General features: G+C 49.2%; 1 protein-coding gene across 1 annotated transcript in view; it reads right to left on the reverse strand.

The window, feature by feature from the left end:
- The window catches only part of NPR1 (natriuretic peptide receptor 1), a 64,724-nt gene that overhangs the window by 33,662 nt on the left and 5,523 nt on the right, over positions 1 to 25,539 (reverse strand). The window contains exons 3-4 of the mRNA XM_083715591.1: positions 6,107 to 6,306; positions 1,589 to 1,702 (exon numbers count right to left, since the gene is read on the reverse strand). Coding sequence (XP_083571717.1) covers positions 1,589 to 1,702; positions 6,107 to 6,306 — 314 coding nt within the window. The remainder of the gene's footprint in view (positions 1 to 1,588; positions 1,703 to 6,106; positions 6,307 to 25,539) is intronic.

Here is a 25,539-nt window from a genome sequence, read left to right on the forward strand (position 1 = left end):
TGAGTAGAATGTGTCTTTTTATTTAAAATGCATCTCTGGGTTATTTGTGGGGCCTGCCTGGTGTTTTTATATGACTAGAATGGGTCCTTTTATTTAAAACCCATCTCTGGGTTATTTGTGGGGCATAGGAATTCGTTCATCCCCCCCCAAAAAAAAATATAGTCCGCCCCCCCACAAAGTCTGAGGGACAGTGGACCGGCCCCCTGCTGAAAAAGCTTGCTGACCCCTGGCCCAACAGGGTTGTTATGAGGGGAAAATGGGGAGCGGAGAACCATGCAGCTCAACTCAGAGACATTCCTTGGCTTGTTTACCCAGAGGTCAAACCTGTTTCCTACAACTTTGCCTCCCCTCTGAAGTTGAGAGTCACCGTTTCATCCCAGCCCAAGGGCCAAATCCCCTCCGGGGCAACTTTCTGGGGGCCACATGCCTTTGGTGGATGGGCCAGAGGTGGAAGTGGGTGAGGGGGGAGGTCAGTGCAGGTGGGTCAATGGGTGAGACCATCACCTTAGTACGGAAATCTCTGAAATGTCCTTTTTTCACACGGAATGCAGTGTAGCGGTTAGAGTGCTGTACTAGAACCCAGGAGCGGCCAGGGTTCGAATCCCGCTTGGCTGTGTGAATTTCGCTGGGTGTGACCTTGGGCATGCCGCTGTCTTAGAAGGGGAAGAAATGGAGGCAGTGAGAGATTTTACTTTCTTGGGCTCCACGGTCACTGCAGATGGTGGCAGCAGTCACAAAATTAAAAGACGCCTGCTTCTTGGGAGAAAAGCAATGACAAACCTAGACAGCATCTTAAAAAGCAGAGTCATCACCTTGTTGACAAAGGCCTGTATAGTTAAAGCTATGGTTTTCCCAGTAGTGATGTATGGAAGTGAGAGCTGAACCATAAAGAAGGCTGATCGCCAAAGAATGGATGCTTTTGAATTCTGGTGCTGGAGGAGACTCTTGAGAGTCCCATGGACTGCAAGAAGATCAAACCTCTCCATTCTGAAGGAAATCAGCCCTGAGTGCTCACTGGAAGGACAGATCGTGAAGCTGAGACTCCAATACTTTGGCCACCTCATGAGAAGAGAAGACTCCCTGGAAAAGACCCTGATGTTGGGAAAGATGGAGGGCACAAGGAGAAGGGGACGACAGAGGACGAGATGGTTGGACAGTGTTCTCGAAGCTACGAACATGAGTTTGACCAAACTGCGGGAGGCAGTGGAAGACAGGAGTGCCTGGCGTGCTCTGGTCCAGGGGGTCACGAAGAGGCGGACACGACTAAATGACTAAACAACAACAACAACTTCACAGGGCTGTTGTGAGGATGAAACGGGGAGGGGGAAAACCACATACGCCACCCCCTTGGAGGAAAAGGCAGAGCATTGATTTAAGTAAATGAGTAACAAAAACACGCACCGTTGCAAAATAATGGATTGCGCGTTGCCCTAAGTTGATGCTGTTAAATATTTCCAGCGAAGGCAATGATGCTTTCTTATGGAAAGGAAACAAAAGGCAGGCATTCCCAGCCAATAGGCCTCCCCCAGACCCTCTTTGACTCCTGTGGGGAGCCGGGAAGGCAAATCTACCAGCGCTGCTTCCTTACCAGCCCGTCTTCCATGGTGAAATTGAACTGTGCTTGAGCCCCTTCCTTGACCTCCTGCAAGAACGGCCTGTATTCCGGGTTGGTGGGCTCTGCGTACGTGATGATCATGACGGCCTAGCAGAGGGTGAGAGGGAGATGTGCATTCAAAATCACTTGGAATCATCACGGAACAGTAGGGACCAACCCCTCCACAATGCAGGAATCCCAGCTAAGGAACCCCCCCCCCCCTGACTGTCGGCCACCCAACCTCTGTTTAATAACCTCCAACGAAGGAGAGTCCGCCGCCATCTGTTCATCGTCAAACAGCTCTTGCCTTCAGAAAGTTCTCCCTAATGCTTAGCTGGAATCTCCTCTTGGAAGTTCAGAAGCAGGGGGCGATGGGAACAGCGCTCCCTCCGTGATTCACCCCCCAAAATCAGGTCCTTGAAGGTACACTGCTCCTGTCTATGGAGTTTCCACTTAGCTATTTTGCTTTATAGCAATTGAGAGACCTTCATGAACATACCTTAAGCCCCTCGTTTCAAGAAACCAACAGTCTAACCCAGGGGTGGCAAAACTGTGGCCATACGAGGTTGTGTCAAACTAAGTTATACTCAGAGTAGACCCCCTGAATTTCATGGGCCTAAGGTAGTCATGGCTGTTAATTTAAATGGGTTTAACACTGGATATAACAGCGGGCTTTAAAAAACAAAACTAGTTTGTATTCAGGATTTTCTTGTGTTACAAAACAAATAAAAAAGGGAAAATACATACAGTGTCTCCATTATTCAGCTGATAGAATCTTTTTCACAGTTTGTGAAAACCCTCGGTTTTTAAAGCCTTCTAAGCCAGAGGTGGAGAACCTGGGACCCAACAGCTAAAAGTGGCCCCCTAAGCCTCTCTCTCCCCTCGAACTCAGATCCTGCCTTTGGGGGCGGGGGCGCAAGTGTGTGGAAATTAGCCCTACCGAACCACAGGTGAAATCCCCACCTGTTGCCCCGCTCACTTTCCCCGCTAGCCTTGCCCACCTCTGCCGTGTGGCCCTCGGAAGGTTTCCCTGATATAAATGTGGCCCTCAGATTGAAAGCAAAGTTGTGTGTCTCCCAACCACCAATCTAAGCCAACAGGCATTGAGAGGCAATGAATCCTGTCCCTCTCCCCATAGATATTCAGGCTGGCTCACAGCTCCCTGGGCTATTAATAGCCTATAACTTGCCCGCTACTCCGGGGGAATTATCTTACTTCCTTCCTCTCACGCCGGAGAAAAGCATAGCCGGCGAGGTCTGGCCAAAGTCATCGCCCTTCCCCTCCACCCTAAACCACCCTCAGCGCCCCTCTCCACGGACAGGATCTTGTGCGGGGAGGGAAACCAGTCCAAAAAGGCATGACAGGGGCGCCGGGTGGGATTCGAACCCAGTACTCCAGGAGTTAAATGGGTGGGTGGGTGGCAGGAAGGAAGGAAGGAAGAATAAAGAATTTGCCGAGGCCTGAGAATACAATCCATCGCCTTCGTGCCCATAGGAAGTTGCATCACGCAGACTGACCGTTGCTCCAGCTAGCGCAGGGTTACCTACACTGACTGGCAGCAGCTCCCAGGGAGCCTTTCCCAGACCTACTTGGGGCCTCTAACACACAAAGCAGGAGCTATAGTCGTTCCCCTGATTTAAGTAAGGTTCTACTCCTCATTGTTCTGAATAAACACCTGGTTTCAAGCAGACCGGCTTTAAGGCCCAGAGCCTGCCCTGCAAGATTCCTAACCAGGCCTGACCAACCCAGAAACTTCATTCCGAGGTGCAGATACACACAACTCTTTTCTCTTTGGCAGGTTGAGAGGAGTTCCCTACCAGGACAGACTTTACTCGTGTGCTCAAGACATCGATTCTATAAAACATATTTTGCTGCTGAAATATACTCAGAGTCGCAAAGTGATTTCATGCTCTTTATTCAGCTCATAGTGGTGAGGAGGAATGAATGAATGTCCCCTCAAAGTATCTGCTTTATATACATTATTTACACAATGGGCTGCACATGATTGGCTAATTCTGGAATTCTACTGTAAGCCAATCAAGTTGTGGATTCACTTATATCTGGAGCATGATTGGGTGGTTCCTGCCAACCAATCATATTGCTGCATTGTTCTAGGACCAATCAGACTGCTGCATTCTGAATCCTATTGTTCTAGGACCAATCAGACTGCTGCGATTTGGATCCTATTGTTCTAGGACCAATCAGACTGCTGCAGTTTGGATCCTATTCAACTCAGTACATAACAGCTGCACTGTGCAAAATATGAGCAAGCCAGGGCTGAACCGATATTAATAATAATAATAATATTTTTTTTATTTATACCCCACCCTTACAAGCAATAATAAAAACAAAATGAATGATTACAAACTTAAAAACAAAAATAAAATACAACATTAAAATAATGGAACTTTAAAATATTAAAATGTAGCCTCATCGCAGGAGGAGGATACCCTTGCTGGTATCTTTCCCCGGAAAATCAGAGGCTCACTATGTCAGGTTCCTATTGGAAGACCGGACAAACGCTAGAACATTAGCAGCGGCGAAGTTTTTATCGGTGGTTGCAAGAACCAATGATCCCTATCTTTAAGTCAGAAAAAAATGCTTGTTTAACCTGGAGGTAGGCTGTCTGAATTGTGCATTGCTTTGTAACGATTTGTTGGGTCTCTGGACCGTAATAAAGATTGATTGATTAATTTTCTCTTGTAAGCAGGATATTGCCCGAACTGCAGCTCCCTTCTGTGCCTGAAGAGGGCGCCGTGATTCCCAAGCGCAGAACTGCAGCCTAGTAACTTGAGACCCCGGCAAGTCTTGACAATGGCCAGCTCAGCTGCCAACCTCGGCCCGCCTCGGCCTCAGGGCAGCTTCCAAGTCCGTCACAAAGCCTCATTGTCATGCCCGTCCCCAATGCTCCCAAGGCGCTGGGATCCCTGCCAGGCACTCGCAGTTCCCCCACGGAAGCACAGCAACCTCCACAAGGCCTCCTCTGCCAGGTGTTCTTGGCACAATGGCCACGTTTCTCTCTTTCTCTCTCGGCGGCCACTTCCTGGCAAAGCACCCGCGCCTTTTAACGGCTTCCTGACCGGCAGAAGTTCCAGAAGTCCAGCTTTCCCTGTCACCTGCCGTTGCCAGGAAGAAGCTTTCCCGGTTGAATTTCTGCCCGTCGCTTGGCTTTTTTCCCCAGCCCGAGGGCCGCTTCCCCTCATCGGTGACCTTCCAGGGGCCGCATGCCTGTGGTGGGCAGGGTAACTGAAGGCTATATTCAGCCAGAGGTCTCCCTTCCTGAGCATGGGGAGTGGGGCGTATGCCACACAGAGGCCCAAGGGCCAGTTAGAGAGGCCCCGAGGGCCACATTCCATCGTGGGCGGGGCAAGAGGCAAAGTGGGCGGAGCAACTGATGGGACCCTGACACTGAACAGAGGGAAACACCGAGAAAAGTCAGAATTTTCCACACACCGCCTATTAAAAGACTACAATTCCCAACACGGTTTATCCATCAGTCCCGGGGAACTCTGGGAACTATAGTTCTGTGAGGGGAATAGGGGCCTCCTAATAACCCCCAGCGCCCTTTAACAAACTACCATTCCCAGTATTCAATGAGGGGGGAGCACGGAAATGACTGGCAGAATCCAAGACCTGGGAGAAGAGTTGGTGGAAGAAGACTGGAAGAAATTTAAAGACTATTTGCAGAAACACTGTAAAATTAATGAATGTTAAAATGGTGTTTGATTGAAAATAAGTGGCATTAGCAACAAAGTTATTAAGAATATGCAAAAATGAATTGATAATGGTTGGAAACATAGAGTTATAATATGTTAAGATATAGAGTTAAGACAATGAATGAGGGTAAGGATTTGCTGATTTGATTATGCAAATGGGATACAAAAAGGGGAGGTGAGAGGAGGTCAAGGAAACAAGCAAATGAGTTCAATGTTATAAAAAACGGATTTGTTTTTAATTTTTTCTTATTTTCTTTTTGTCTTTTGTATGTTGTATTTTTTTTCATGTGTTTTTGTACTTATGAGAGGGGGGAGCGGTGGCTGTTTAAAGTGATATCAAAGCACTCTTAAATGCATGGTGTGAATGTGTGAATGTTAAGTCCATTAATTTCAATGGGTCTTAATTGAGTGGGGCTAAATTGCCATGGCTTCCCCCAAATAATTCTGGGAGCTGTAGTTTGTTAAGGGTGCTGAGAGTCGCTAGGAGACTCCCCCATTCCTCTTCACAGAGCTACAATTTACAGAGGTGGCTTCACAATCAATTCCTCTTCCCAGGTTTAAAGTGACATCACAGCGCTTTAAATGTACGGTGTCAAAATGGCCATTAATCTCAGCGGGTTTCCACTCTGAGAGGGGCTTAATTGCCTACAACCCAGAAGTCCGCACTGCGGGGGGGAAAGAATGGACAAACTCTGTCAAATACACCCAAATGCATATTTGTTTCAGCTCAAACCACATGCGGTGGAGAAGGGACCGCCCGCCAGGGGTGGCGTTGACGGCTGCACGGGAGCCTTACCTTGTAGGCCTCGCGGGCAACGGTGTCGTTCCCGTCGCCCCGTCGCCAGGGGAGCTGCCGGTCGGGGAATGTGGAGCTCTGCAGGCTCGCCCCAAAGAGGTCGATGTAGAGGAAGGCATATTCGCCCGCGGCGAGCCCCTCCCGATGCGCGTGGACCATGAGCTCGCGGAAGATGTCGGGGGCGCAGCAGACGAACACGACTGCAAGGCAGAGAAAGGGACGCTGTGAGAAGGGCGGCCACCACGGTCGCAAAGGCGTCTCAACACACCGGGGTGGGAAATGTGAAAGGGGGTGCCCCGCTTTGGGATAAGAGAAAGCAAATCACTAACATGTTGGGTTATTTCATTTCGTTTCATTCTTTAAATTTAGTTACTGTGTTTTTCGCTCTATAAGACGCACCGGACCATAAGACGCACCTAGTTTTTGGAGGAGGAAAACAAGAAAAAAATTATTCTGAATCTCAGAAGCCAGAACAACAAGAGGGATCGCTGCGCAGCGAAAGCAGCGATCCCTCTTGCTGTTCTGGCTTCTGGGATAGCTGCGCAGCCTGCATTCGCCCCATAAGACGCACACACATTTCCCCTTACTTTTTAGGAGGGGAAAAGTGAGTCTTATAGAGCAAAAAATACAGTATTTCTTTTTTTAATGGTACAGCATATCAAAATGCAAGTAGATAAATAGATACTGCTCTGGCGGGAAGGTAAATGGCATTTCTGTGCGCTGCTCTGGTTCGCCAGAAGCGGCTTAGTCATGCTGGCCACATGACCCAGAAGCTGTACGCCGGCTCCCTCGGCCAGTAAAGCGAGATGAGCGCCGCAACCCCAGAGTCGTCCACGACTGGACCTAACAGTCAGGGGTCCCTTTACCTTTAAGAATACATCCATATCCCACATGTATGAAATAGAACAGCAATCCTGAAGCCATTTTGACTCTTAATGACCCCAAATATTTCCTCTGCAGAAGGAAATTTCTTAGGAAAACCTCTCCCAATGGTTCTTTTCACTTACACATCCTTCAGCTCCTGTCTTAAGGGTATCTTTTGTGTAAGAATAGGATCGGCCTGAGACCTGGATTCGAAAACTTAAGTATTTAGCATCTCCAAAGAATAGCCCAGGTAATGCAGTGACCATTGTATCTTGACAAACAGGAGACAAACCACACGCTCAAATTTCAGTTGTATTTCACCACCTCTTTCTGTGGTGCTTTCGGATGGCCTTTGGTTAAGGGGCTGGGCAATTTCGAAAAGCTTTAAAAGTTCTCGCACAATTTTGTTAGGGGTCCTCACCTTCTTGCAAGGTGTTGGGGGGGCCCTCTGTTGTAACAGAAAACTAAAGATCCGCCTTGCTTTTTCTTCTGCAGGTTCCTGCCTCCACTCATTTTCCTGTGACAGATAACAGATTTAGGGGACACTGAATTCCTTGGTGGAGAGTTGGGCTGTAAAAGCCAACCCCAAATTTTCCTGTAGCAGTTGCAAGTGCGGATGGAAGCCATTTCAAAGCACGACTGCATTCGCACCCTCCAACCTTTTGCCAACGAAAACGAGACTGTTGACATGTGTTCTCTCTCTGCCAGTTGACAGGGCTCGGAGGCGGGCAGAGGGATTTATGGGCTCGGGTCTTGCTCGGTACAGTGTGGTATAGTGGTTAGAGCATCAGACTAGGACCTGGTGAGGACCAGAGTTCAAATCTCTGCTCGGCCACATAGCTCACTGGGTGTGAGCTTAGGTTGGTCACTTTCAGGGAACGAAATGGAGAAGGGATTAAATAATAATAATAATAATAATAATAATAATAATAATAATAATAATAAATTTTATTTATATCCCGCCCTCCCCAGCCGAAGCCGGGCTCAGGGCGGCTAACAACACTAAAACAGTACAACATTATAAAACATTATAAAAATGAATTAAAATGAAAATTGATGGCAACCGTAAACTAAAGTTTTGTAAAGATTGCCAAAGGAGGGAGTCAGGCTGCGCCCTGACCAAAGGCCAGGTGGAACAGCTCTGTCTTGCAGGCCCTGCGGAAAGATGTCAAGTCCTGCAGGGCCCTTGTCTCTTGTGACAGAGCGTTCCACCAGGTTTGAGCCGCAGCCGAAAAAGCCCTGGCTCTAGTTGAGGCCAGCCTAACCTCTCTGTGGCTTGGGACCTTCAAGGTATTTTTATTTGAAGATCGTAAGTTCCTCTGTGGGGCATACCAGGAGAGGCGGTCCCGTAGGTACGAGGGCCCTAGGCCGTATAGGGCTTTGAAGGTTAAAACCAGCACCTTAAACCTGATCCTGTACTCCACCGGGAGCCAGTGCAGCTGGTATAGCACCGGATGAATGTGATCTCTAAGCGAAGACCCCGTAAAGAGTCTCGCTGCGGCATTTTGCACCCGCTGGAGTTTCTGGGTCAGTCTCAAGGGCAGCCCCACGTAGAGCGAGTTACAATAATCCAGTCTGGAGGTGACCGTCGCATGGATCACAGTGGCTAGGTCAGGGCGAGAGAGGTAAGGAGCCAACTGCTTAGCTTGGAGGAGATGAAAAAATGCCGCCTTTGTTATAGCTGCAATCTGCGCCTCCATGGAGAGGGAGGTATCGATGATTACACCCAAACTCTTAACGGATGGTGCTGGCACTAATTGCACCCCCGCAAGAGATGGGAGTTGCCCCCTCAGTCCCATGTCGTCCCGTCCCAGCCAGAGGACCTCTGTCTTCGAAGGATTTAACTTCAACCGGCTCCCACGTAACCATCCAGCCACAGCCTCCAAGCATCTGATCAGTGTGTCTGGGGCCCAGTCCGGGTGGCCGTCCATCAACAGATAGAGTTGGGTGTCATCAGCATACTGATGGCAGCCCAAAACTCCGGACAAGCTGGGCGAGGGGGCGCATAAAGATGTTAAAAAGCATCGGGGAGAGTATTGCACCCTGGGGCACACCACACACCAAGGAGTGGCGGGATGACAATTCCCCCCCAAGCGCCACCCTCTGTCCCCGACCAGAGAGAAACGAGCGCAGCCATTGAAGGACTGTGCCCTGGATCCCCACGTCGGCAAGGCGGTGGTCCAGGAGTTCGTGATCGACCATGTCGAAGGCTGCTGACAGGTCTAGAAGAATCAGCAGCCCCGACCCGCCTCGATCCAGCTGCCTGCCGAGATCATCTGTTAGGGCGACCAGAGCCGTCTCGGTCCCATGACCAGCGCGGAAGCCGGACTGGAATGGATCCAGAGCTGATGTTTCATCCAGAAACCTACCAAGCTGTTCAGCAACCGTTCTCTCAATCACCTTACCCAGGAATGGAAGATTCGAAACCGGGCGGTAATTGGATAGATCTAAGGGATCTAATGATGTTTTCTTTAAGAGCGGGCGCACCACTGCCTCCTTCAGTTCCCCTGGGAATGTCCCGGTGCCAAGGGACAGATTGATGATATCCCCCAGGGGGGCCCACACCTCGTCTGGACACGCTCTAATCAGCCAGGACGGGCACGGGTTGAGAGGACAGGTGGTGGGCTTTCCAGCTCGGAGGAGTCTGTTCACATCGGCTGGGGATATCCAGTCAAAGTGGTCCAATACTGAACCCGAGGACAGTCGAGGGGCCTCCAGTTCCTTTATTGTATCCAAATTGGCAGGGAGGTCATGGCGGAGCAACAAGACCTTCTCCGCAAAAAAGCTCGCAAATGCCTCACAGCTGTGTGTCAAATTGTTATTTAAATTTGGCTGTCCTTCGAGGGACATTAAAGACCGAATTATACTAAATAATTGCGCCGGGCGAGAGCTAGCGGATGCAATGGAGGCCGAGAAGTAGGACTTCTTAGCGGCCTTCACAGCCATCTCATAGGTTTTCATAAAAGCCCTATAAGATGTTCTTGAGGCTCTGTCACGGGCACCCCGCCATACTCGCTCTAGCCGTCTGAGGTCCCGCTTCATTTTCCGAAGCTCCTCGGTAAACCAGGGAGCCCGGTTTCTGCGGGGTCGCAGAGGGCGCTTAGGTGCGATCTCATTGATGGCTGCCAGGAGCTGGGTATTCCAGGCCTCAACAAGCTCAGTCAATGAGTCGCCAGGGGGAGAAAGGTCCCGCAAGGCTTGACGGAATCTATCAGGGTCCATCAGCCTCTGCGGGCGAGCCCAAATTGGCTCGCCACCCAAGCAGGGTGGGGGTGGAACGTCAATCCTGGCTTTCAGAGCACAATGATCAGACCATGGCACCTTCATCGAAGGAAACATGATCACATCTATACCGGCGCCAAAGATCAAATCCAGCGTGTGGCCTGCTTGATGTGTGGGGCCCGAAACAAACTGGGAGAGCCCTAGTGTCGCCATGGAAGACACCAGGTCCAGAGCCTGTGAGGAGGGAGTGGCATCAGCATGGACGTTGAAGTCCCCCAATACCAATAGGTTAGGGAACTCCAAGGCCCAGCCGGCCACCGCCTCCAGCAGGCCTGACAGGGTGGCTGCTGGTGCGCTAGGTGGCCGGTACACCAGCCAGACAGCCAAGCTCACCTCGGAGCCCCACACTAGGCCAACACATTCAATGCCGGGGATCGATGGCGATGGTAGAGCCCTGAAAGAACAATCTTCCCGGATTAATAACGCCACCCCTCCCCCCCGGCCCACAGTCCGCGACTGGTGGAGGACGGAGAAACCCGGGGGCGCCATCTCTCGTAAGGTAAGGAGGCAAGAAACCATATAGGCCACTTTGATATCCTTGGAGAAAAAGGTGGGATCTAAATGCAATAAATCCATCAATCATAGGGGAATCTGGTTGGCTGCTGAACAAAAGCAAGGTCTTTTGAGGTTCCTGAAACAAGGAAGGGCCTTCTCCACCCTGATTCACCCAAAGATTTTGCTGCCTCCTCCGGGATGGTCTATTCATTTATTCAGCGGGTGATTTAAACACCTAGAGGTCAGTCGCCCTTATTCTATTTCCCCCCCCTCAAAAATTTTATTAGTTTTCATAATATTATAAACAAACAAACACACAAAACAAACAAACAAAAATCATAGCCTTATTGAAAATTACAGTTATTAACTTTGTTAAGTGACTTCCTCGCTTCCCCTTAGTTGAATTTCATTGCATGTCCTTTTAACGGTTTTCCAAATCCCAATTTTTATGAAATTTAACTTAAACCTTAACATCCTTAGATCTTCACCTTATGGAATTAAACATATTAATTCATCACTTAACATAAATAAAATCCTAAGACTCAAAACAGAGCATGTTCGGCTTCTGAAGAAAGTTCACAAACCGGAACACTTACCGTATTTTTCCGTGTATAACACACACACACACACACACACACACACGTGTATAAGACGTCCCCTATTTTTTGGGACTCAAAATTAAGAAAATGCACTGTGCGTGTATAAGACCCCCCTTATTTAAAACTTCAAAAATGTAGGAAACAATATAGTCTTATACACTGAAAAATACGGTACTTCCGGGCTTGCAGTGTTTGGGTTCCAAGTTGTTTGAATACCAAGGCGTTTGAGAACCAAGGTACCACTGTACAAATAATAGCCTTTTTTCTTCCACCCTCCCTGCTCCCCCTAAAAAATAAATAAGCTGGGCTGCGCACACCCAAGTCGGCAGCCAAATCCTCTCTGCTGGGAGCCATCGGCACCTCCGGGAGATTGCAAAAGGAGAGCTGGCTGCCTGCATTCAAAAGGCCCTTCCCATTTCTTGATCGTTAGCACCAAGGAATCCAGAGTCTACTCCTTTTGCCAGGCTCTCGGCAGAGAGGGGGGAAAAGAAGAGAAGCAAACTGGAGGAAAAGGAGTATAAATAAAGCATCCGTCAAAGGACTGTCTCTCCCCTTTGCTGATCTGCATTTGGGGCACAGAGGTAGGACTAGGACTTGGGAGAGCAGGGTTCGAATCTCCACTCAGCCAGAAAGCGTACTGGGTGTGAGATTGGGCCAATCACCATCTCTTAGCCTAATCTACCTCACAGAGTTGTTGTGAGGATGAAATTGAGGAGGACTCTCCATGTACACTACCTTGAAAGATAAAGGTGGTATATAAATGGAATAAATAATAATAAGGCGCTAGTCCTCAAGGGAGTCTCCCTGTTGCCTCTCTGCATGAGCAGCATTCCCTCATTCAGCCTCTGAAAGGTATTCTCCCGCACACCTCTGTAATCAGCTCCAACCGGATTGTTCTGTCATGAAGGCAAGAAAAGAGGGCAAAATATGGGGTTCTGGAACCCCAGTATCTGGAGCGGGTAGCGCTGTGGGTTAAACCACAGAGCCTAGGGCTTGCTGATCAGAAGGTCGGCGGTTCAAATCCCTGCGACGGGGTCAGCTCCTGTTGCTCGGTCCCAGCTCCTGCCAACCTAGCAGTTTGAAAGCATGTCAAAAGTGCAAGTAGATAAATAGGTACCACTCCAGCGGGAAGGTAAATGGCGTTTCCATGCGCTGCTCTGGTTCGCCAGAAGCGGCTTAGTCATGCTGGCCACATGACCCGGAAGCTGTACGCCAGCTCCCTCGGCCAATAAAGCAAGATGAGCTCCGCAACCCCAGAGTCGGCCACGACTGGACCTAATGGTCAGGGGTCCCTTTACCTTTATATGGAAAACAAATTTGAAAAGCAAATAACTTATTTCTCTTATCTTTCAAGGCTGTATTGCCAAAACCCGGGAGAGCTTTAATATTAATGATTTTGATTGCTGGCATTCAAGGGTTTGGCAGATTGCCCAGCTGGAAAAGATATCTCACAAACTGAAAAGAGCTCAAACACTTCCCCCCCCCCTTCCAAATATGCCATGATTTTATTTCTTCTACAAAATGTTGAGGCGCATGATCGCTCTGGGCGACCAGTTTATGCAAACCTATAAAGAACCTTTATTCTCAGCAAAGATGGAACTCACAGGTGGGGAAACACTTTTATTTTTTTAGCTATTAATTTTTTAAAGGATCTTTGCAGGAGTTAATCCTTCATTATCCCTTTGGAGCTGCGCTGTGTTTTCGTACTTTTGCACTTCCGGACTGTGAGGCTAAAATGTTTGATTCATGGTTTCTCTTCTGTTTGTTATGCTGGAACTTTTGTGTTGCTGCTGTTAAGAAAAATAACTCTAATAATAATAATAATAATAATAATAATAATAATAATAATAATAGACTTATAAACAAGGGATAAATGGGCTGATAAATCACTGGAAGAGAACCAACTGAAGAGTCAATGAACCTGCAGGCCGCAGCAGAGAGAGAAAAGATTTGGGGAGTTGGCAGTGGGAAACAGATGAGTCTCAGGGAGGGGGCCAGCAACCCACTGAGATGGGTGCTAATATGCACAAGGGAGTCGGGTGAAGCCAGGAACAGGCATGCAAGCAGGGAGCCAGGGCGGGTCAGGAGCTCCGGCAGGATAGCAGGACAGGGTTCAGGCAGAAACTAGCAACCAACAAAGTTGCTCCCGCAACTTGGGACTGGGGCTGGCCGGCTTTTATCTGCGCTGAGGTACAGGGTGGCCCCGATCCTCAGGTGACTCGCCTTTCCTGGCCTGGAGGTGAGTACTCCTCCTGCGGGAGCTTAGTTCCCTCCGCCTCTCTGCCCTGAGCCTCTGCAGCTCAGGAGAGGCTGCAGGGTTACTGGACCCAGAGGCAACCTTAGCTTCCCCTGACGGGGCTGAGAGTGGAGCACCTGCAGGCAATGGGTCCTCCATCACCTCAGGAGCCAGAGCAGACTCAGTTGGTGCCTGCACCTGAGGATCCAGCACAGGTGAGAACCCTTCAGGCTCATGCCCCTAGCCCCGGCTCAGCTGGTTCTGGAGGTGAGGTGTTATGTACTGAGTTGAATAGGATCCAAAAGGCAGTAATCTGATTGGTCCAAGAACAATAGGATTCAGAATGCAGCAGTCTGATTGGTCCTAGAACAATGCAGCAGTATGATTGGTCCACAGAAGCCACCCAATCCAGCTCCAGGTGGAAGTGAATCCACAACCTGATTGGCCTACAGGAGAATCCCAGAATTAGCCAATCACGTGCAGCCCATTGTGTAAATAATGTATATAAAGCAGATATTGTAGGGAACTTTCATTCCTCACTACTATGAGCTGAATAAAGAACATGAAATCCACACTCGACTCCGAGTATATTTCACGGGGAATCCTTTGCAGGATGGGATTCCTCAGGTTCAGCCTCCGAATCCGAATCCCAGGCCATCACACCTTCTCCCTTTGCCAGTCCTGGTCACTGAACCGCACTCTGAAAAAAAAACGCTCTCTCCGGCCAGGATCAGGAAACGGCGACTCAGCAAAACAGGAAAACGCTGGCTCAGGGGGGCCAAGCTTGCGGCGGTGACCCCTCCCCGTGGACAGAACGCGCCCCTTGACCTCGGCAGCCGGTTGAAGGGGGGGAGTTCGGGCGGGAAGGACGCTCAGCAGGAAAATAACAGGATGTCTCTTGGCCGGGGGCCCAAGAGAGGGTGAAAATTAGTGAAAGGAGCCCAGGCTAAGCCCCGGACACCCTGCCCTTCGCCACCACTGCTTCCGCCTTCAGTTGGGCACAGAAAGTCCTGCCACCTTTTTGTTCCCAGTTGGGAAAGGGCTCCTGTGCCCTGGCTTATTCTTGCGAGTCGGGCCACAGGTCCACCTCGCATAGTGCTGCCTACTCAGGCTGGCAGCAGCTTTCTCTTTTCGCATCATAGAATCACAGAATGGAAACCGATAAAATCTTTAATAAAAATATTTATTTAGAAAAAGGGTTGGAAGTCACCGCAGGGGTCATCTAGTCCAGGGCTCAGCAAACTTTTTCAGCAGGAGGCACTGTCACTCAGACTTTGTGGGGGGCCGGACTATTTTTTTTGGGGGGGGGGGAATGAACGAATTCCTATGCCCCACAAATAACCCAGAGATGCATTTTAAATAATAGGAAACATTCTACTCGTGTAAAAACACACTGATTCCCAGACTGTCCGTGGGCCGGACTGAGAAGGCGATTGGGCCGGATCCGGCCCCCAGGCCTTAGTTTGCCCACCCATGGTCTAGTCCAGGAATTTTTTGCCCAACGTGGGTTTGAGTTATAGCATAGAACACAACTGCTTTATAATATGATCACGAGTCATTTAGAAAGGATAAAATGACGCAGCTACACAAGAACACGACTCATTCCCAAAATATAATTATAAAGGAGCCTCTTACGTAAGTACCTTAAGCATGCTTACAATGAGAGGTGTGAGATTCCAATATCTTTTGATGCTCTCGTTTCCAAAAGATATCTCTCCACATTCTGAAAATAAAACAATATATTTATATTGATACTACAGTGGTACCTCGGGTTAAGTACTTAATTCGTTCTGGAGGTCTGTTCTTAACCTGAAACTGTTCTTAACCTGAAGCACCACTTTAGCTAATAGGGCCTGCTGCTGCCGCCGCGCCGCCGGAGCAACAATTTCTGTTCTTATCCTGAAGCAAAGTTCTTAACCTGAAGCACTATTTCTGGGTTAGCGGAGTCTGTAACCTGAAGCGTGTGTAACTTGAAGCGTATGTAACCCAAGGTACCACTGTATACTACGCTGCACTAAAATGTTTAAATGTTTCTGTGATTGTCCTTGAATCTTCCCAGCCTTTACTGCCACACCCTTTGAGAAGCACTGCTCTAACCTTGACACCATGTTGGCTGTAAAAAGAACTTTTTTATTGAAATGCAATCATAAGGGAGGATGGGGAACACCTGGGCCTCAGAGGAGCCTCGGTACTTAGTATTTTCAGTCCGAATCTCTGTTCTCAGCAGTGATTCAGCCCAGATCAGTGACACATACAGAGACACAACAGGGAAGCTCCTTCTCCCGAAGGCGAATCAGTATCTCAATATTGGAGAGCGCTATGAGAATTATAAAGTCTAAGATATAAAATATAAACCACGTGTCTGAAATAGTATAGGAGAACAATCGTGAAGCCATTTTGACTCTCCCAAATTGATCTCAATTTTTTCTCTGCAAGGGGGAAGGAAATGGGAAAGCCTCCCCATTGTCTCTTCGCTCACAAATCCTGTCTTAAGGGCGTATCTCTGTATGAATAGGGTGAGCCTGTGACCTGGATTCAGGTACTGAGTATTTACCATCACAAAAGAATGGCCAGACTGCCCAAGTAATGCAATCAGTGACCATTACCAGGTACCCTGGCAGACAGGTTTTCTGCTGTAGACTGCCTCCTGCGATCTATTTCTGCTGCAGACCGCCTCTTCTGTGATATATGTATGATGTATTGGGGAGGTGGTCTTGAGCTAGAGGGTGGGCAATTTCAAAAGTCTATATAAGGACTTGCACACCATTGTTCTGAGTTCCTCCTCCCTCCTGCGTGTGGTGAGTGAGGACCCTGTTGCAACAGATCAATAAAGATCAGGCTTAGTAGCCGCTTTGCTTCTCAATATTCTCTGCTTGGCCTCTGTTATTTTCTCCTCCCGATAGAGAACTTACATAAGGACTCTATATAGGCTCTTGGGTATCCTGTAAGGGAAAAGGAGCAGTTTTTTTCTTATAACAGAGAGAATAAATCGTGCCACACTTTTCAGGCTGCATCTGGGATTTGCTGTGCCCGGCTGTGGGCACCACATCAAATCAGAGAGTTGGAAGGGGGACCCCAGGGGTCATCTAGCCAGACCCCATGCAGTGCAGGACTCTAAGGAGGCCACTAGAAAACTGCCCAGAGGGGAAGTCCCCAGTGCTCAATAGCCAGGAGAATCGAAGCTTTTAAAGAGAGACATGATGCCTTCAAGTATCTTATGTCTTGCACAGGCTTGTCTCTTGTTGCTTCAGTGACTTGCACCATCCAAACATTCCAATTTAGCAATTGATGAAATAATACCAATCGTTCCACTTTACTGGGGTGCATTCAGACACGGGGGGATATTCACAATAATAATTTAGTATTTATACCCCGCCCATCTGACTGGGTTTCCCCAGCCACTCTGGGCGGCTTCCAACAAAAGATTAAAAATACTGTACATTAAAACATCAGTCATTAAAAGCTTCCCTAAACTGGGCTGCCTTCAGATGTCCTCTAAATGTCAGATAGTTGTTTATTTCTTTTGACATCTGATGGGAGGGCGTTCCACAGGGCAGGTGCCACTACTGAGAAGGCCCTCTGCTTGGTTCCCTGTAATCTCACTTCTCGCAGTGAGGGAATCGCCAGAAGGCCCTTGGCGCTGGACCTCAGTGTCTGGGCAGAACAATGGGGGTGGAGATGGTCCTTCAGGTATACTGGACCGAGGCCGTTTAGGGCTTTAAAGGTCAGCACCAACACTTTGAATTGTGCTCGGAAACGTTCTAGGAGACCAGTGTTATGTGGTCTCGGCGGTCGTTCCCAGTCACCAGTCTAGCTGCCGCATTCTGGATTAGTTGCGGTTTCTGGGTCACCTTCAAAGGTAGCCCCACATAGAGCGCATTGCGGTAGTCCAAGCGGGAGATAACCAGAGCATGCACCACTCTGACGTGACAGTCCACAGGAAGGTAGGGTCTCATCCTGCGTACCAGATGGAGCTGGTAGACAGCCGCCCTGGACACAGAATTGACCTGCGCCTCCGTGGACAGCTGTGAGTCCAGAATGACTCCCAGGCTGCGCACCTGGTCCTTCAGGGGCACAATTACCCCATTCAGGACCAGGGAGTCCTCCACACTTGCTTGCCCCCTGTCCCCCAATAACAGTACTTCTGTCTTGTCAGGATTCAACCTCAATCTGTTAGCCGCCATCCATCCATATTCAGATGTGGGGGATATCGCTAGTGTGCCCCCTCCCGTTTTCTGCTGTTCGTTTCAAACAACAACAACAACATGTCCTTCTGGCCTCCAGATATGTGGGGAAACAGAACGATTGCAGAGTAAAACAGCTGGTGGAAGACAGCCTTCACCAATATGTTTTCAAAGAAGAGGGACACCGCCCCCCCCAGCACTGACCTTTGGCCCAGGGATAGGTGGTTCAGTTTGCAAGCAAAGGTCTATTTATATCCGGGGTGGAGTGGAGAGCTTTGGCTCTTCTTCTGGTTAAAGATAAGCTTTAGAAGAAGCCAGGAGTGTCCTCCACAAGGTTATCAGCTGTTCAAAACGGAGATATTGAACCCGAGACCTTCTGCACGCAAAGAAGGCAATGTGCCGTCAAGTTCCATCCCTTGGTAGGCCTCCGATGGTACAAGACGCTCCCTCTGCCTGGGATGCTGAAGAGACCCTGCCGGTCAGAGCTGGCCATATGAGGCTAGTTCAGAAGTGGGGACCTGTGTTCTGTACACGATGGTCACCTGTTAGTTCTTGGGACTAATAGAGGCCGCCTTATTCCGTCCGACCTTTGGTCCATCCATCTCAGGGGTCAGAAACCTTTTTCAGCAGGGGGCCAGTCCACTGTCCCTCAGACCTTGGGGGGGGGGGCGGACTATACAGGGGAGGGGAATGAACGAATTCCTATGCCCCATAAATAACCCAAAGATGCATTTTAAATAAAAGCACACATTGTATTCATGTAAAAACACCAGGCAGACCCCACAAATAACCCAGAGGTGCATTTTTAATAAAATGACACATTCAACTCATGTAAAAACACGCGGGCCGGATTTAGAAGGTGATTGGGCCGGATCCGGCCCCCGGGCCTTAGTTTGGCTACCCATGATCCAGCTCAATTGTGTACACACTGAGTGGCAGCAACTGTCGAGGGCAGGCTTCCTCAACCTCGGCCCTCCAGATGTTTTTGGCCTACAACTCCCATGATCCCTAGCTAGCAGGACCAGTGGTCAGGAATGATGGGAATTGTAGTCTCAAAACATCTGGAGGGCCGAGGTTAAGGAAGCCTGGCCCAGGGTTTCATACAGGACATTCCCAGCTCCCTGGGGATCGAACCCGGGACCTTCTGCACTCAAAGCACGTGTTCTTTCACTGATCTACGGCTCATCTCCGATCTAAGGGACAGGGAGGCCTTGTGAGCCCTTCCTGGCAGCGCCAGCCAACCATTTTATTGCCGTTCCGGAGGCACTGGCTCTATGTTTCCCTCGGCGGTGAGAAACTCCGGGGAACATTCCCGACGGAACGCAGAACAGCCCCAGAAATAGCAGCCGCCCTAGACAACAACAAAGACCTACACCAGGCTGAGAAAACAATCTCGAGCAAAAAGGGGGGGGTGGAAGTGAGCCAGAGCTGGGGGGGGGGTAGGGGGAAGGCCAAACAAGCCCCTCTGGGATCCCAGCCATTTTGGGTCGCATCCACACAGTGCATTCCAAGAACGCGGCTTCCCCCCAAAAAAAATCCTGGGTACCTTGCCACAGAGCTACGGTTCCCAGCATCCTTATACTACGGTTCCCGGGATGCAGGAGAGTGGAAATGTGTGCTTTTAAATGTGCATTACGTGTTTGGTGTGGATGTGTCCTTTGTTGCAAGGAACCACCCCAAAACAGAAAGGGTCACCCCAAAGGTGAAAAGTCCAGGTCATATCCACACATGGGCATAGGCAGGGGGGGCAGCTGCTCCCCCCCCCAAATCAAGTAAAATAAAAACACTTAACTATAAGGAGAAATATTTGAAATATTTGAAATGGAAATGAGGTCACTTGAAGGATGCTGTGGCAAATTTTAGCAACCCAACCTGCAACCCAACTGAGCGATAGGCTGAGTTTCCTGCATGAAAGGGAAGCTTTTAAGCCACTGAGAAGTCTTCTTACCTTTTGTGCTGGCTGGGGCCAATCAGAATGGAAGGAGGGGAGTTGGCCACTGAGGATGGGCTCCTGGAGTTACTCTGGAGAAGGTGCGTGGGAAAAACACAGAAGGAGTTTGTTCTGTACGCTCCAAAGCTACGTGTTGTCAGGACCAGGTTAGCAATAACTCGCACAGTGCCAGGGAAGTTCTCTTATTCAAAGAAACAAAGCGGCTCTGAAGACCAGGCCTAATGAGCACAGCAGCTCTTCCCGGTAGAGTTGCGAGGACTGAAGGTCTCCACCTTCCCACAGCTCTCTAAGTCTCCTTCTCCTCCAGTTCCTTCCCAAGCAATCTGAGGCTCAAATGCCTTGTCTGCCTGTACCCGGCCCTCTTCAGACCTCTCCTGGTCCTGGGAGACCAGGGGGCAGGAGGAGAGCTGCCCATCAGAGTGGGAGACCTACTGGATTCTTTGGCAGCCTGCCTCATCTCGGCCTCTTGACCCCCTCCTCTCCAGCCTCTGCTTCTGCCTCCAATTCTGGACTGCTCTCTGCCACAGACTCTCCCTGCTCACTAAAGCCTGTTGCCTCTTCAGATTCCAACACCTCCTCCTCCTGGTCTTCTCTCTTTTCTCCCTCTAACCACTCCTTGTCATCCCACCACCACTCCCCTGGCTCTGAGCACTGAGATATCACTTTGACTCTCCCGGCTTCCAAAAATCCTGGGAGCTTTAGTTTGCTAAGGATGCTCAAACACTGGTAGCAATGAACTGGAAAGGTGGAAATGTTCCAACCCTCTCGGATTGGCAATGTAAATTACAGGAATATGCAGAAATGGTGCAATTGACTAACAGTTTGAGAGGTAATACAAGACAAGTGTTTGTTCAAAAACGGGATAAATATAAGAGATATCTACGAAACCATAACAGTGGTATAATGTCTATGGCAGCATTTGACTGACCCTCATCTGAAGTAACCCATAAGAAACAAGACAAAAGGTACGAATTGTTGTAAGAATGTATTAGAAAAAATAGAAAGAGTCAGCTCATAATGATAGGTGCATTCATCATCAGAAAAAGATTATGCACCGGGAAATGATAGGAAGTCTAGTCTCATTTATTTTAATTTATGCTAGTAAAAAGATAAGGATGAAAAAGAGACAGCATATATCTTTTGTAAACATATAGAAGACTATTTGTATATGGTTTGTGTTTATACGGTTCTGTTTATATTTTTCTTCACTCAAGAATGTGTACATTATCTATGTTATATACAAATTTCAATAAAGTATTTTTTAAAAAAAGAGAGAGGGAGGGAGAGAGAGTTGTCGGGAGACGCTGTCTCCTCTCACAAAGCTACCAGAGTTTTATAGCCAATCCCCTGCTTCCCAGGGAACTCTGTACATGGTAGAGGTCTCAGGTCTGAGATATTTGAATGGTCTGCACCCCTGCGGCTGGAAGATCCTGTACTCTTCCTTTTTCCGGCCACATTCGCTTCTCCATCCATTTGCAACTTAACAAGGAGGCACAGAAGGAAAACCAGAACCAGGCTTCTTATTGCAAATTGCAACAACCACCGATCTGAGTATCAGGAAGACCCGGCTTACGTTCTCTGCTCTGCCTCCTGTGTGAGAGACAGCCCTTTGTTCGAAGGCAGCTGCCATGCCCCCTCTTAAATCTTCTCTTCTGCAGGCTAAACATACCCAGTTCTTTTCAAAAAATGTCACATACAAAAAACCCCTGCTGGATCTAGCCCTGCGTCCTGTTCTCACAGTGGCCGACCAGATGCAGCCCACTAGCAGGAATTAACTGCAAGCGTAAATGTGCATCTGGTATAGCCATTCTTTGCAGGACAGCAGACGTTTCCAGACAACCTCTTTATGCAGCAATCGCCTTCATTTCTGAGCAGGGCGATGGATGAGCTCAGCTGTCGGAGGAGGTTTCATTCTGATTTGTTGGCAGGGAGGTGAGATGAGGTTGCCTCAAAGCAAGTTTATATCCCACACTTTCTAGCGCAGCTTCCCCATCGCTTCCCTTATGGCAAAAAGTCCAGTAACTTAAGAGGAAGAATCTCTGTGGCGCAAGACCTCCCAATCCACAGCGAATAAGAGGCATTGTGACAGGAACAGTGCTAGAAACTCATATTTATAAGCTAGGCACCAAAGGCTCCCATTTTGGGGCAAGACGGTTCTCGCTTGGACTACTGCAATGCGCTCCATGTGGGGCTGCCTTTGAAGGTGACCCGGAAACTACAACTAATCCAGAATGTGGCAGCCAATAAAGCATGATGAGTGCCGTAACCCCAGAGTCAGCCACAAGTGGACCTAACGGTCAGGGGTCCCTTTACCTTTAGGTCCAGTCGCATACGACTCTAGGGTTGCGGCACTCATCTCGCTTTACTGGCCGAGGGAGCTGGCATTTGTCCGCAGACAGTTTTTCTGGGTCATGTGGCCAGCATGACTAAGCCGCTAATGGCGAACCAGAGCAGTGCACGGAAACGCCGTTTACCTTCCCTCCGTAGCGGTACCTATTTATCTACTTGCACTGGTGTGCGTTCGAACTGCTAGGTTGGCAGGAGCAGGGACCGAGCAACAGCAGCTCACCCCGTCGCGGGGATTCGAACCGCCGACCTTCTGATCGGCAAGCCCTAGGCTCAGTGGTTTAGACCACAGCGCCACCTGCGTCCCTTTGACTACCAAGGTGACTTTAAAAGAGCTGTAGGCAAATTCATGGCGGCTGAGGGCTATGGATGCCTGCTAGCCAAGCCGGCTGTACTCTGCCTCCGCAGTTGGGGGCAATAACGCTTCTGAATACCAGTTGCTGGAAACCGCCGGAGGAGAGAGGGGTCCTGCGTTCGAGTCCTGCTTGTGGGTTCCCATTGGGGCACCTTGTTGGCCACTGTGATGAGAGGACTCCGGGCCGGACGGGCCATTGGTCTGATCCAGCAGCCTCTTCTTATGCCCTGGATTTAGAATCACAGAATTGTCGAGGGACCCCCGAGGGTCATGAAGTCCAACCCGCAGCAGTGCAGGAATCTTTGGCTCGAACCCACGACCTTGGAAATAGGAGTCGTATGCTCTGCTAACTGAGCTATGCCAGGATTGGAGGGGAAAAGGGCATGGGATATACCGTATTTTTTGCTCCATAAAACACACTTTTCCCCTCCTAAAAAGTAAGGGGAAATGTGTGTTTGTCTTATGGAGAGAATACAAGCGGGAAGCTCTGCTCAGCGCTCCCTTTAAAGAGCCCCGTGGAGCGTGTGTGCGGCTCTTGGGGGCTGCCCTTCTCCCTCCTCGGGGAAAACCCTCCAAGAGCCGCACACATACTCTGCATGCTCTTTAAAGGGAGTGCGGCACTTGGGGGAGCCTTCATCCCGCTGTCCGGAAGAGGCTGCGTGCGGCTATCCCAGAAGCCAGATCTGGGATTCAGAATATTTTTTTTCTTGTTTCCCCCTCCAAAAACTAGGTGCATCTTAAGGTCTGGTGCGTCTTATAGAGCGAAAAATACAGTAAATGCAAAGGTACCAGGGCAAATGAAGCCAACCCGCCCCCAATTTGGGAGAGGAGGGAGAAGTCAGACAGCCAGAGCCAAGCACAGGGTCAAGTTTACTCCCTGCACAGCTCTCCTGCCTTGGCCAGAATCCCTGACCCTCCTGCTATGGGGCAGCCCCACTCCACCCGCCACCTTTGACAGGAAAAGTAAGATAGCAGAGCCAAGCTCTTCCGCGAACAAGGCCCCTTTCGAAACCCCAAACGTCTTCCAAAACCCACACCCCGCTGCGGAGACGTCCCTGTTCCTCTCCCAGCTGTTATCAGGCGTGCTGCGGTTAACACCCATCTGAGGTCGGGACCCCGTAGCTATTAAAACTCCGCTCTCGCAGGGGCGGGGGGTGGTGGTGGAAAGAGCCTCTTCCCCCACGGTTCTCGAAATCTGCCAACCTTTAAAAAACTTTCACCCATGTCAGGGATCATCACTCATGTGAACGCCCCCAAGGTCTTAAAAGTTGAGGCACAGCCCTTTAGCGAACGCCCACCGTGGCTTCCGGACGGGAGGCTAAGAAGCAGGTCTCCAGAACGCGTGCAGAGTGCTCGTTTGGGGCCGGGTTGCAAAGGTGCTTTGCAGGCAGCGCTCTAGCACTCCAGTTTTTATTTAATTTTTTAGCTCGAAAAGCCCAGCGCGTCCCTTTGGATCAATAGAACATAGCCAGCTGCGGATTATAGGGGCAGAAAAAAAAGTTTAAAGTTTTTAATGTATGTGTAACAACAGCAGCTTGGATTCTTCATGCGCAGAAATGGAAGGAGGAAGTCGCCACTAAAGAAAGACGGATAAGCAAGATAATGGGCTATGCGGAATTAGCAAAATCAACAGCAAAATTAAGAGACTCCATTGATGAGTGTTTTGTGGAAGAATGGATGTTTTCCCCCACCAGACTGCTAAGATACTACAGCACGATGAATTTGCAAGAAGGGTTTGAACTACGAGCAACAGAAGCCACTAGATTATAGAATGGTGGTTATGATTTAATGGTCTTTTACAGGGTTCAGCAGCAGAGGGAAAACAACAGCTCCATGGAAAGTGGGGTGGGAAGTCAACAAAAATAAAAGAAAAAATGCAGTTGTGTATTGGATCGTTTAAAACGTTGAAATTTAATGAAATACAATGGGGGGAGGGAATATATATAAAGAACATAGCCAGCTGCCTTATATTGAGTCAGACCCATGGTCTATCTAGTTCAGTATTGCCTGCACTGGCCGCCAGCAGCTCTCTGGGGTTTCAGGCAAAGAGTCTGTCTCTCAGGCAAAGAGTCTTATCACCCACCTAGAACTGTTTTCCTACTTAAGTAAGATTCTAGTCCTCGTGGTGTTGGATAAAAAGACTGCTTTCAAGAGCAACGTAGTGAGCTGCCTTCCAGAAGTCAGATCTAAGCAAATACAGTGGTACCTCGGGTTACATACGCTTCAAGTTACAGACTTCGCTAACCCAGAAATAGTGCTTCAGTTTAAGAACTTTGCTTCAGGATGAGAACAGAAATCGTGCTCCGGCGGCGCGGCAGCAGCGGGAGGCCCCATTAGCTAAAGTGGTGTCTCAGGTTAAGAACAGTTTCAGGTTAAGTACGGACCTCCGGAACGAATTAAGTACTTAACCCAAGGTACCACTGTATACACTGGCAGGCAAGTGAGTCTTTGCAGTTTCAAGTGCAGAAGTTGGGGGCTGAACCCAGGACCTTCGGCAGGTATCTAGGGCCTCTGGCGCTGAGCCACACAAACCAACTGGACATATCTAAATATAAATGCATCTCTAAGCAGCTTGCATGACCCCTTTCTCTGCCCTCTTCTTACAACCAAAGGATATTTTTTTAAAAAAGCAACAGGTTACCATCGAACATAGCGGTGACGTCCCTGAGCTATGAGCCAGAAAACTTCCTGGTTCAAATATGACTTTGGCTGCAACTTCACTCATGCAGCCCCGTTCAGCTGCCCACCCCCCTTGCTGCAAAATGGGGAGGGAACGGGGCAGTGTTGGCCTACCTTCCAGGGTCGTTGTAAAGGAGTGCAGAGCATGTATACACAAAACATTCCACGGGGCTGCAGCAAAGTGGATTTTATGGCCTCTCCCCCATCCCCACTGGAGGGATAAATAAGAACAAGGGCCTGCCGTTCAGGGTTCTTGCACAACAAGAACAACAACAACAATTTATTATTTCTACCCTGCTCTTCTGACTGGGTTTCGCCAGCCATTACCGAAAACAGACATGACCACGTTCAAATAAGTGTATTATTTGGGTGAGAGTGTGTGTGTCTTGCAGTGAAATACCTCAATCTCTCCCACTTCAGCTCACGGGCTGCAATGCTCTTC

This window comes from Podarcis gaigeae, assembly GCF_964106915.1.
Source record: "Podarcis gaigeae genome assembly, chromosome: 16".
NCBI lineage: Eukaryota > Metazoa > Chordata > Lepidosauria > Squamata > Lacertidae > Podarcis > Podarcis gaigeae.